The sequence below is a fragment of the Protomyctophum bolini genome, assembly GCF_963924005.1.
Source record: "Protomyctophum bolini genome assembly, chromosome: 16".
Classification (NCBI taxonomy): Eukaryota; Metazoa; Chordata; class Actinopteri; order Myctophiformes; family Myctophidae; genus Protomyctophum; species Protomyctophum bolini.
This window is the reverse complement of record NC_137877.1, coordinates 7,399,219-7,413,112: the sequence shown is the minus strand read 5'-3', so window position 1 is coordinate 7,413,112 and position 13,894 is coordinate 7,399,219. Positions and strand designations below refer to the sequence as shown.

Sequence of the window (13,894 nt, the reverse complement as noted above, 5' to 3'; positions counted from 1 at the left end):
GACGTGTATCACTCACACAGAGGTAATTCTGCACAAGGAATAGCCACTTTGAGGATGCATTGTAGGTATATTATTACACATGGAGGGACTCCTGTGTGTGTTTGAGGTACCATTTAACCATAATTATTATTATGAGCCCTACACCGTCCCTATTCTACAAGCCCACAACGCACAGTGTTGCGACATGTTGTGGGCGTTGTGCACATTGTGTCTATTACTACAAAGGAAGTGATAGACTGGAGGACACCAGTCTATTACAATAAGTATATAGCGTTTAAGAAGTGGTTAAATCAACTTTCCTCAAAAGAGCCAAACAGACAAAAGCCCTGAAGCGACGGCCAGGCAGGCTAAAGACTAAATGGACTAAACACTATAGCTGTGGTGGAGTGTTTATTAGCATAACACCTAAATTGGTAGCCTGGCTCCAGCCCTGAATCGCTACCATTAAAAAAAACATGTCCTGGCGATTCAGTTTTGTTTTCAATTGAATAATGAAGTGAAACGAAATGAAAATCCAGACCGAGTGACAGGCTACTAAATTGGCACAGTCACAGTGTGTCTAAATGTGCACTACTGCTGAACACTTGGATTACAGTCCATTTAGTGCCTGTGAGATGACAAGGAAGAACATGGGAGTGTGTACGGGTGGGAGAGAGAACATAATATCTAGTCTAACTGTATTTATAATTATGCCAGATATGCCAGTGTTTAAAGATTTTATTTTATTTTAAACGCAGTCAAATTGGAACAAAAATAATAATTGGTACATTTCAAGTGTAACATCTCTGTTCAAATAAAAATGCAATCTCTGGTGTCCCCCTCTAGTACTCCTGCAGGAGTATGCACAGTAGAAATAAGGTCACAAATAATATGGACATCTAGTGAGACATGACTGTAGAGGACATAAAACAGTATGCAAATTGACCTACAAGGTTAAGTAAAAGGAACAATAAAACTAGACTATGTGTGACCCCCCCGGGTCAGGGCCAGCAGCACAGATGGTAGACACTAGAGGAGGGCCGTCTGTCTGTGTGGGCTCAGATATTGAATACAGGTCAATTAATTCAACCTCTCAGATTACCAGAGATCAATAGAAGTGAATGGCGAGTGGAGTCTGGTGGGGGCTGGTGGTATGAGAAGAGCATGTGGGAAGCTTGAAGCCTTTAATCTATTTAGACCCGTTATTATTATGTCTCCTAAATCGTGACCGTTTTCTGTTTCTATGTCAATCGTTCTCAAACATTTTGAGGTAAAGGACCCCCAATAATCATATGTAATTGGCCTCCGACACCCATCTGAAAATATGTTGTTCCAGGGACCCCCCCCCCTCCCCCAGAAGCAAAGATTTGAGTTAAAAATGTTTACTCTGAAAGAATATATATTCGAAACGTGCGCCACATTTTCACGAGTGCCGCGCTACGAGCTTGTAGATCTGCTGTTTTTCAATAGCTAAAGTATAACATACCGGTAATGCTTTAAACTCCAACAGTGGGGGGTCCCGTTCAGAATGGCTTTAATTCAAAGCTCGGACAACCCAGGGATCAATAGAAGTGAATGGCTCGAGTCTGGTGGGGCTGGCGGTATGAGAAGAAATGGGGGGCCGCTCGGTCCGCCTTTAATGGATGATCAATAGAGGTGACCAGTTTTAATGGATGGTCAATGGATCCGACTGGTTTTAATGGGACTCGATAAAAGTTGTTTCAGCAAAAGAGCTGACTCGCCTCCAGACAGATGAAGGCTGATTGATTTGGGCTATGAGAGGGTTTGGAGGAGCGTCGCAGACACATGTACTTGCACGCTTATAATATATGACTTGCATAGAGATCCTGTTTTGAACGGATCTTATGGGAGCAAATAGGTGTGCCTCGATAAAGCTCTTAATCAACACAGCTTTATCTTAATGTGATTAATGTAGCTGTGGTGGAGAGGTACAACAATAGACAGTAGACACGGCCATTTACACCTGCTACTAAAACCCACACATATCTGATTACACTTTCAACACGAGTACACCTAGACAGGCCAAACAACTCTCTTGTTGTGCCGCTAATAAGAGCCAATAGTGTGGGTTGTGATTCCGTTTCATGGTCACAATGCGATGTGTGTGTGTGTTTCTCTAAAAGCAATAGAATACTGCTTTCTATGAAATCAATCCGTGTGGCTGGTTGTTTTCCAAAGATCAATAGCTCCTCCGGGGACATGTAGCAACTACCCAATTTGGAAAGGTTAGATATTGGTTTGGACTAGCGGTCCCACCGCTTTCCTCTCCCCAACGCTGCTATTGAGCATGTGCTATTGTTAACCCATTCTGACCTGAGATCAGATTCATACAAGGTTTCCACGGGACACACACTGGTCTGATTAACCCATTCTGACCTGAGATCAGATTCTAAAAATGTCAGTCGTTCTTCGAATTTTTCAAAAATAGCAGACCTACAAGCTCGTATCGCGCCACTCGGTGGCGCGATATGAGCTTGTAGATCTGCTATTTTTCAATAGCTAAAGCACAACATGATGCTAGCACCAAAATGGGTTCCCGTTCAGAATGGGTTAAATCAATAGGAGAATTTAGGGTACACTCAAAGTAGAAAGCTATAGTGCAATGAGGGACTGGACCAAAGCCAGAATTGATTACCAGTGTGTAGGACATTCGGGGAGGGATGCAGCATTCCTTTAGTGTTCCTATTGTCTAAGGGCCGATTCATACTCCTATTTTAGAGCCGAATAAAAGTCGGTTTGGGGCACGGTGGCACAGTTGGTAGTGCTGTCGCCTCAAAAGGAACTGGTTGGAATACAGTGTTCCTTCCACGCGCTACGTCCAACCAGGGAAACTCCCCCCTGTCAGGTGTAAAGGAGCGACTTGGACACTCAGGCATGAAGGAAGCATGAGTTCAAGTCCGTTGCTCTCCCCTTGTCCCCCATATATGGGGACTAGGTTGGCGGAGGGTGTGTAGAGCCCAGGATCACATTATTAGATAATTGACACAGGGGTGAAAAAATGGGTTACAAAATCGTGGGATAAAAATTATTAAAAAATAATTTAAAAAAGTCGGCGCTGTAGAGCCTACAATGTGACGTCATTTGAGGTTCGGGGGGGGGGGCGGGTACCGTCCTAAAGTCGACTCTTCGGTGCTACTGAAAAATTCTGACGACCCGGAATCATTTCGGCACTACAGCGCCGAAACAGCGGTAAAATAGGAGCATGAATCGGCCCTTAGCGTCTCACACTTGCCGTCACTTGGTTGGTGTCTTCCCAGGGGTTTGGGAATGTGGAAGACAAAACTTATGCCATGTACTACATTAACATGTTTTATGTTATCTACTAAGTCAAGGTGAAATAAAGTTAGAGAAGTAGAAAGAGCCGATACATTCAGATTGAAACAGTCCAACAGGGTATTACAGACAGTAGCTAGAGGTTGTTTCTTAACTGCCTTGTTGTGGCATTAGGATAATTATTCACTCTCTATTGGATAGAATGCCAGTGTGCCTGTTAATTGGATGCGTGTATGCTTGTTAGGCTCAGAGCTAGACAGACAAGGAGTTGCAGTACAGCGTGTACCCAGCAGGTGGAGCAGCAGTAGCATAGAACATTACACCATCCTCTTGACTGAAAGTTAATAATCGGATCCTGATCTCCTCTGCAGAACAAAACAATTGCCATAAGTACACACACACAGAGAAAACAGGCACACGCACACACACCCTTTTGCTATATCTCAGATCCAAGTTTGTAATGTGTAGCTTCCAACAGAACCGTGTCATGTACTGCACAAGCACTGTTGAACTATGTCAAACCAGTCTACACACTGACAGATACAAACGAGTCCCCAGGACCTTTTTGTGTTATCCATTTAGCATTAAATTAATGTCTTTCACTGCCACGTGCCGTTTACATTTCTGACTAATAAATATTCATTATTCAATCAATAAACAACAACAACAACAACAACAAAAAGATTATTAGCCAAGTGTGGGGGTTGGGGGGGCTGGACACATGGCCGTTTCCCAGCTGTTTCTCTTTTCTTCTAAGCAATGCTCAGCAGGGCTGGGTTTATTGAATGCCACAGAGTGAAGCTGCGACCCTTGACCCCTATGATGTCGCAACAGCTCCATATGAGGTCCATGTGTCTGCAGGGATTCTTGTATTGGCCTCTAACAAACGGTTCGTCTGTATGAGAACTCAGGAATCTTCTACTTCCATGGGACAGGAATGTATTAGAAAATATAACATCATCGCAAACAATTCTTAAATGTAATCTTTGCAGACTTTGTTTTGACCTAATCCCCATTGTTCTCAATGTGTTGATGTGAGAAGTGTGCGACAAAACGTTTATTTCTCGACAAAATGCTGACGTTGTGAAATGATGATGTTAGAGTCATTGAATGCCATTGGGCTTACATTCCATAATTGCTTGATGACAGAATGTATTATTGATCTTATCTGAACAATGGGAAGTGTTTTAACTATAGCATTTAGGTTTTTTTTGTATTGTTTTGACCACTTTCCACCTGGCATTTTGGGCATGTTAATTTGGGCGATAATCTTCAGAAATCATATTTGGCTTAAGGACCCACGTCGTTACATTCATGTCACTATTACACAAGAGGGTGTCGTTTAATCTTTATGGTCATTAATGCACTCCTGCGATGCTGCAGGAACTCGCCCGCAGGTGTGTAATATTGCAATTATACAACCGTTAAAACTATTTGCTAAATATAATAATAATATAATTTAATGATAGATGTAGCCACTCCGACCACAAATGTCCCAAGAAACTAGCTAGCATAGCCACCAAGTCTGCTGCGCTCTGGGAGAACAGAGCAGGTGATTTCTTTGTTTTGATTAGGTGTTCCAATATCGTGATTTAAGCACGGCTAGAAAGTGGTTTCAACAAATCGGATTACTTTCTCGAAATTATCCTGTTGGATAATTTACAATAGTACCGTTTTTGTCAATCAGAAATTACCCCAATTCTACGTTGACATGCTTTCTTGTGATTGTCTCAAACTTTGTCTTGTGTTGACGCAAGTCCCAACCATCTTCCACCGTACATTTATTGGCATAAAATCTGATTTCAAAGAAGAAGTTCTACATGTTTCAGGTTTGAACTCAAATGAAACAGAACCCCCCCCCCCCACCCCCCAGTACAGCTGCAACTTATTTTGAATGCCAACTTAGCTCAAAACAGGCTGTAGGCTTTTCAAGCCATAATTCGCGCCATAATTCCTCTCTACAAACGAAATAAAACTGCAGCCCACTCCACCGTCTATACCTTATAGCCTTATAACCATCCCCTCGGATGTGTGGCATGCATCATGTGGACGATATTTGTAACACTCTGCGCTCTCATCTTTCGCTCCCCATCAATCACTCTGATGCAATTTTGCCAAAGGATCTAAGATCTGATACGAGTGAGGAAGGATAGAGGGGGGTCAAACATGTGTTAGTGTGAAATCCGCACGCACACGCCAACACACACTCATGGCCTGTACGTACGGACGGGTGTGCAGGGAAAATCAAGGGGCAGTGGTAGAATTTCACATGTCTTCCCCATCCAGGGAGCAAACGCTCTGTGAAAGAAGTCCAAACTTCCACAAGAGGACACGGGGCTTACATCAGAGCTAAACAATGTATACCGTATTGCATTACATCACTCTGGCAGCCAAGTAGTCTCTGTTTTGCTTTCCACACCTAAAAAAGGTTCAGGCAAAATCTCTTGATTAAGAGATGTGAATTATACTAGATTTTGGGAAAGCTCAGTCTGTCAAGACACTTTACTTATGCAAGAAAATGGATTTACGAGCAGGATCCAAAAAAACAGAGGGGGGGGGGGGGGGGGGGGGGGGGGTTGGTATATCTGATTTCTGCCAGCCAGGCATCATAAGTAACACTTACGCCATACTGAAAATGGCTTTAATATAACGTCAATGACGTCAACATGCATGTGAGTGCTGGAAAGTGCAGCGTTGACCCCTGCGTCAAACTCGTTACAAAACCTTTAGGGTTTGACTCATTTTTAATCATTCGATTAACTTCTAGAAGCAATAAGCCTGCAACTACAAGCGTGCTCTAGGACTTCAAAGACCGTTTTAAAATGACAGCTCTGTGGCGGCTCACAGTTAACTGATGGCAACGGAGTGTGATTTCTATTCACACACATCTACAAAGTAAGAACAGATACAATCACACAAGTTGAGCCAGGGGTTCGCATCATAAATTCCTAGGACTTGTTGAAAGGAATTTATAATGGCATTGGTTTGTAGTCTCGTTAGTCAACTCCTGACTGTCGCTGCTCAGCAATCTTAACCCGTTTTGGACTGAAGTCGATTAATAAAAATTCTGAAAAACCCGGGAAAAACCCATGTTTCTATGTCAGTGGAGCTCAACCTTTTTCATGTCAAGGACCCCCAGAATGATCTCTATTGGGCCACGGACCCCCATCTCAAAATATGTAGTTCCAGGGACCCCTCAGAAGGCAATAGTTTAGTTAAAAATGTTCGCTCTGAAATATATATTCAAAGATTTGTGCCACATTTTCACGATAAAAAAATAAATAGCAGACCTACAAGCTTGTAGCGCGCCACTCGCTATGAGCTTGTAGATCTGCTATTTTTCAATAGCTAAATTATAACATCATGTTTAAAACACCAAAAGGGGTTCCCGCCCAAAATGGATTAAAGGACTGCATGTGACTGTGCGGTGCTTTCAACAATATGGAGGACAGGAGCGCTTGCAGCATCTGGCACTTTCTCTTATCAATGCCCGTGAATGGGGCAGGAGAGGAAGCCAAAGTCAAATATTTAACACGTTCCGTCAGGCGCGTCAAACAAAATACCTCACTGGGCTGAAGGAAAGGGAAGGAAGTTCAGGAAAAGAAAAAGGAGGATGTTTGAAATAATTCCTCCTCGCCAAGTGCAATAAATTCACAGATGCAAAACATTGAACAGCCCTGGTTCAATTCTCAACTATTTAGAGTAGACAATGCTTTATTATTCCTCTATCATTCACCGTCATTAATAATAAAATACAATCCGAATCAAGAAACAAAATAATACATTCATATTAAAACTGGAATGATGTAATGTCTCCCAAGATTTGAACGCCTCATCTTCAATAGGGCCTATTCAAAAGATTCAGTAAAATAAAACCATGCACTGAACGACACCAGTGGAGGAACTGTGAGGATTTGACTAACTGGATTTCATACAGTTGTATACTGAAAATGACGACATATCTCAGCCTCAATTTGCCTCTGCATTGTCATGTACTCTTCTCTGGCTTTTTGAGCATGGCAGGAGCTTCACTAACTGGCTAGGGTTTCCAGAGGAACATTGACTAAACTTAAGGTCCCCGGTACTTCCAGACCCACAGGAACGTGTCCAGGGTGGTGGGCCGGTTGCGGCGAGCCGCCCCGCGTCCAAAACGGTCGAGAAATGACGAGTTACGGTGTGGGGGAATTAGGAGACAACACTCTCCCTCTCTCTCTCATGCACTGCACACTCCACATTGTAATTAGCAGGCAACAGTGCAACACTATATCTCTCTCCGTTTCTAGCACAACAGCGTCACTTTTGCCCCTATTGGTACCCTAAACATAGGGACATACAGACATCGGGATAGGGCACCACTCAAAAACAGGAGAGCACCCCTTTCTCAGCTGACTGACAATGCCGGACATTATTTATCAGACTGTGTCTCATAAGCCATGTTGCCTCCCACACTTTTCAAATGTTTCCGTCATACAGTCTGGACCACTGAAGCTCTGCAAATGATCAGCCTTCTCCCCGCTTCCGTTTTCCTCTTTACAGTTGTGCAAATTAGTTCTAATCAAAATAGTCAAAGCATAATAGCTTTGACTCTCGGCTTGACTCTATATAGCATTCGGAGATGGTGTAGTTGTCTGGCAAGAGACAACTACACACTCAAAAGTTGACGAAAACAGAGAGGACGTTGTAGTAGCGTTGCAGTCCTCTTTACAAAAGACAAATGCATATTTAAGAGTTTAGTTGCGCAAAAGCCATATAGGCACTGGTCAACAGAGACATGTGGGGAAAAAGTGATATGGTCATACGAGTCATCCTGGTGGGCGAGTGCATGTGCATGCACAAAGAATACAGTACAGGCCTGAATACTTGAGCCCTACAGTGATGAGGTTAGGCGACTCCGTTATGCTGTGGGGCATTTACCTGCCTGGCATAGGTTCGGGTCCACTTTTCCCCTTAGAGGGAAGGGTCGCTGCAAAATCAATAAAGTAATTCGGAGTGATCTCCTTATATATATATATATCTTTGGAGAAACACTATCTTCTATCCTGAAAGCGGAGTGGTCTCTTCCCAAGAAAATCAATGCACACATCCACAGGCGGTCGGATAATGGTTTGATGAGTATGAAGAATAGTGTGCTATCCTCAAACCGGAACCGAGGGGTTGTTCCAGAACTCTTGGCTGCTTTATTGATGGTATCAATGTCTCCTTTGCAATGACCTTAAGTGCCATGCCTGAGGAACGGCACTCCCAAAAGCACCAAGAGTTCAGCCATAAAAGCCTCTGATTTAGTGCTGCAGTTTTATGCTGCAGACGTCCGTGTGCCAATTTGACCCTGGCACCAGCAGCCACTTCAGGGTCCAGAGGACAGACCGAGAGCCAGGGGTACACATGACAGGTGTATATAAAGAGAGTTTGAACAGGCCGAGGGGAAACGTCTACTAGCCAGAGAGACAAAACTGGTAGAAGCGGAGACTCGCCCACTCGGGGTATTATTAATGCCTTCATACGCAGGTGATAAACCTCCACCATGGTTTATTACTGCTTACATAGTCCGGTTGAGAATGTCAGGGACAACAGGTGACCATTCACTGGTCTCAGCTTATGACCATATTCACCTTACTGTAACATACCGGCTGCATGTGATGTGTGCGCAAAAGAGCTGTGTGTGGGGTGGAGGTGAATGTTATTATTTGTAAGTGTTAATGGTATATTCCCAGGGCTGCTGGTGAACCTTCCGTGTAGACGGGGCAAGCAGTCGGGACAGGCTGCCCTAGGTACTAGTTTAGATAAATAAACAGAGGCGGGCCAGCCACATGTGTGGCTGCCAACCTGCACAGCCAAGGGACAGCCCTCGGCGGTGTAACCCTGGCGACTGGAATTAAAGTTGACCTTGGGTACGAGCCAGATTTTAAATCAAGTTTGAGCATGCGCCTGGTATTGTGTGCACTTTGTGTGTTTTGGGCACTTAAGTTGTACATCATTGTGCATTTGCCTGCAGCCGCTGTACACAAAATTAAGACAATCTGATCTGACGCACGTAAGGTTTGTGCGAGTGAACTCTAGAGGTGTTCAGGTCTCATCAGCGTCAGTCATCAGGAGGCTGAGGGCAAGGAAACGGCAGCACGTGTCTTGGCTTCGACAACCACGGTAGCGTTAATGGCACCGCCGAAGGATAGGCGGAGGAGGAAAATATACACGCTCCGTTCCAAAGGAAACAGACCCAGGGCCAGCCACAGAAACCCTGTGACAAAGTTCACCACCTCGCAGCAGTTTTTCATGCGTGCCCCGTTCTGTCTTAATCCATCCCAATCTTGAGGCTACACCTTTTTCACGTTGATTAATACAGGCCTATTTGGCTCAGCAGTCCAACATGTCAACCCCTTCCCGTAATGGCTGTAAGAAAATAGAGCAGAACACCTAAGACTTGAACCTGGGCCGGCGTATATTATGACATAGGACGTAGGCAAGAAAAATATAGGCGAAGGCAAAGCAGGAAAGATGATGCCGTGATTGTGTGGGCCATGCACATGCAGACATACAATACAAGCTCACGATGTGTGCGACACTAGTACGTAGTATGAATCACACATCAGTGTATGGACACATTTTAGATCGCATTACAAAGCACCTATCTGACTTGAGAGACATTTCCATGTGGGTTTTTTTTTTTTTTTTTGGTGTTCAGACTTTACAAAACCAATCTGATTCCAATCTGGATGGACCAAAAAATTGATTTGGGCTGCCAGTCTGAACATACTGCAGCCTCCGATTCCTGGGTAGAAGTCCAAGCTGCTAGAAAGAAGCCTTATTAAAAGAAAAGGCCCGCTGTGCTCATGCTAAGAGCTTTATCATTCCTTCCATTGCCATAAATGAGAAGAGTGAAGGAACAGGGAGGAAGCATAGACAGCTCCATCTGTCTTAGTGATTGATACAGGGACGATAACAACCCTGAAGGAGGGAGGTCGCGCATGTCACTCAGTGCTCAAAGCAGTCTCTCACTCTTGTCCACGCAGGAGCAAAAAGAGAAGGGCCCTATCTTGCGTGCCGCCGTACCCCTTATCCCTAAACCTAGTATTAGCCATATTTTACTATTTTGAAAAACATTTTGAAATAAACTTTGCTGATCTACATCAACATTGGGAGCTTGTCAATCAGCTATTTGAACCATTTTGTTTTACAAAAATAGTTAAGCCTCACAGCTAGAAGGTCCTGGGTTCGATTCCCGCTGGGGGAGCTGTGGGCGTGTTCTCTCCTTCACGTCATCAGTGCCCATACCCTGGGTGGGATTGGCAAAAGGGCTTTCTGTGTGGATGTTCTCCCTGTTCCACCTAGAGAAGGTACCCTCATAAAAACAGTAATCCTGGTCTGATGGAGGGGAAAATAACTGGTTGGAATAACGTGTTCCTTCCACGTGCTATGTCCAACTGGGGGAAACTCCCCCCCCTGTCAGGTGAAATTAAGCGGCTTGGACTCCTCATGCATAGAAGGAAGCATGAGGTCAGTACCATTGCTCTCCCCAGGTTGGGAGAGGGAGTGTAGCACCCAGGATTAGATAATTGACACTGGGTGAAAAAAATGGGTCGCAAAATCGTGGGATAAAATTTAGACAAAATAGTAAAACATATTACAAAAAAAAAGAGTTTAGGGATAAGGTGGCACGCAAGATAGATCTTCTATGCACAAAGCATCAAGCTTGCATTCTCTCACAAAGCATCGATTTGGTACCTCAAGGATCTTTTACATTTTTATTTATAGTCCAAGACAGGCTAAACGGCTCCATTTAGTCTCCATTTCCATAATCAGTGTTTGTCCCTGATGCACCCGGGCTCACCTTGTAGAGAGGGACTCCAAGCTGCGCTCAGGCCTTGATGAAAACAAACAGCTGTTGCTCGAGTGTGTGCTCGTGTGCACAAGAGACAGATAAAGCTTTCAGTCTGCACCACTCGCAATAATCTAAAAGAAAACATAATACTAATAAGATGATGCATTGTAAACACAAACAAATCTTTCCTTCACATTGAAAAAGGAAGACATTTAATAAACAACAAGAAATACTTTTTTGTCGCCAGCACACTTTAACGATTAATGCTGTCCACTGTGTCCAGAAAATACAGTGAACCCATGACTGACTACCCATCTAAAAATGCTTGACATGTCAGCTAGGCGGAGAAGTCCTTCCGTCCAATCCACCACCATTTGATTAAGGTCTGATGATATCATCAGAGTACGAGAACAAAGAGATTAGCTCATGTTCTGCATGCTGGACAGACATGCTCATTTTCTGGCTCTAAATATGGGATGAGGAGGTTAGAGAAGATAAACACTCCCCCCCCCCCCCACACACACACACACACACACACACACACACACACACACACACACACACACACACACAATAAAAGCCACAGTCTAGGAAGGTACACATCGAGGCCTCCTCATATGGTCAGTAATTAAAGGCACTACTTACTGGCGCCCTCTGGTCCTTTCATATGTCATTCTGACTGCGATAGCTGCATGGCTGGTTGTAATGCGCTACGGCTGCGACATGAGATGACATACACGCTAACATCAAACAAATGTTAACAGGAGGCATGTCTCCTGCACTGTAACACAAACTATTATGACACCGCCTCAGGAGTTTAGATTAGCTCATGACATCATGGAGGCACTCGGCAAAGTCCCTTATTAAACCATTGGCAATGTCCACTTATCCATGACAGAACTCTTACTCTGCATCATCTTTTTAACCCTTCATTTTGTTCCTGTGCCCACCCTTCATCATCTCATCCCCCTCTCATCCTACTGCTTCTTACATTTGTCCTTTCCTCAGAGGTTGCCTTGTAAAGAGATGCATTCACACAGCAACACAAGCAAAATGGCTTCCTGGACTCAAGGTGGTCCAAAGAGACCCGACTCCCACTTCATTCAGCCCCAGGGGGCCGGCAAGACGAGCGACTGGATAGAGACGGGAGAGGGCAGAAGCATGGGAGAACAGCTGTGCCGGCGTGACTTACTGTACCTTCTTAGTGTACTCGACGCCGAGCTCCTGGTGAGTAATTTGAACCATTCACATGAGACACTATCACATCAGCGCTATAGATGAGTGTCTGAGTCTCGAAATGAGACTTCAAATCCTATGATTAACTCTCTGGAACAGCACACACTGTCAATGTGACCCGGACTCTGATCATGAGCCACAGCAGCCTCCAGATGCTTAGTCATTACAAAGTCTGTGAGAAACAGAGAGTGTTAAGTCCATGCTTGCTCATGCTACTGCGAGCAAAGCAAGCCAAGAGCTCACTAGCATACTGTTCATTACACCAGGTCAAAGATGAGGTGATTACAGTTTTGAAAGCGGAGAAGATGGATTCGGCTCGGCTGGAGGCCCATTACGGCTTCAGGGGTCCAGAGAGCGTGCTGCGCGCCCTGCAGAGAGACTCGTTCCGGGCCCAGCAGGACCAACTGCAGGACGTCTATGAAAAACCAATGGATGAGGTAATGTTAAACCACGACACACACTGTGCCTATTACAATAAACCTCAGCCTCGTTTTTCAATTTTATAGACACAACTTAGATTTAGAGGAGTTTGGATACACCGATACGATCTCCACCGTCCTCTGCATGGCTAATATTCTCTCCTAATGCTGCTCCGAATCAGCTGGATCGCCTCGTGGAGTCCCAGAGAAGGTCATCGAGACGGATGCTGCGGCAACTGGTGGAGGTGGAGCGCTCCCACAGCGGCGCCCTCTGCAGGCTGGAGGAGCAAGAGAGGAACCACAGGGACTTCATCCAGAAGAGCGACGACCTCACTGCTCTGCTGGAGCAGGACAGAGAGAGGTCAGTGGACCAGACAGCCAGGGGCCCTAAGAAATGCCTCAGCAAAGTCAAGGAGACGACCAACAGTGGACTAGTGTGAATAGTTCACATTTTTCCTCTCTCCAACTGGCGGGTCCCTTAAAACAATCATGACTTTACAAAATATGCAAGCATTCAGTATTCCTCAGAGTGGAAGAGAGACAAGAATTAAGAGTGAAATGGGGAAAAATGAATGAATGATTTTAAAGTATTTGAGCGTATATGGGAATGAGCCACGTCTGTGCTCTGTGATGCACAGACGTTGCACGCTTAGATTCTTTTGGTGTGTACTGGTCTGTAATGCTCTTCATGGCTGAGTGAGAGCGCCGAGCTGCTGTTGCCGCTGTGTTTCTTCTACAGTGTGTGTTTGACCTCAAGCCTGTACTTAAGACTACTGCACTCAGACACAGACCATTAGATCCCGGGCCTGGTTAGGCCTGTGGGCAGCCTGGCTTGGGTCACTCTGCCTTGTAAACACACAAACATACACTCACAGACAATTATATGTGCAACCTAAATTGGCACTCTCGCTCAACCTCCGAGCCAACACAACATCGAACAATCAATGCAGTCTCAATCGTCAATGTGAAGACTGATGTGAAGTGAAAGAGTTAAGAGACCAGTTCCACTCCACATGAGTGAAAATGTTCAACTCTGGGAGAAATGGGGTTAGGTGGTATGATTCTGGTTCGAAATGACTAACAATCAAATGTGGCCTATGCCGATAGCTGGGGCCCACTCCAGGAGGTGGTCACTGGTTCTGTAATTCCA

The 13,894-nt window shown here is 44.7% G+C and overlaps 2 protein-coding genes across 3 annotated transcripts in view; one reads left to right on the top strand and one right to left on the bottom strand.

Annotated features, from left to right (window-relative positions):
- cmss1 (cms1 ribosomal small subunit homolog) overlaps positions 1 to 13,894 on the bottom strand; it is a 41,446-nt gene that overhangs the window by 11,409 nt on the left and 16,143 nt on the right. The window lies entirely within an intron of this gene.
- The window catches only part of LOC308330610 (filamin A-interacting protein 1-like), a 29,781-nt gene that overhangs the window by 1,391 nt on the left and 14,496 nt on the right, over positions 1 to 13,894 (top strand). For both annotated transcript variants that reach the window (XM_080785552.1, XM_080785551.1), the window contains exons 2-4: positions 12,098 to 12,316; positions 12,592 to 12,762; positions 12,927 to 13,105. In XM_080785552.1, the coding sequence (XP_080641678.1) occupies positions 12,116 to 12,316; positions 12,592 to 12,762; positions 12,927 to 13,105 (551 nt within the window). In that variant the 5' untranslated portion in view covers positions 12,098 to 12,115. The remainder of the gene's footprint in view (positions 1 to 12,097; positions 12,317 to 12,591; positions 12,763 to 12,926; positions 13,106 to 13,894) is intronic.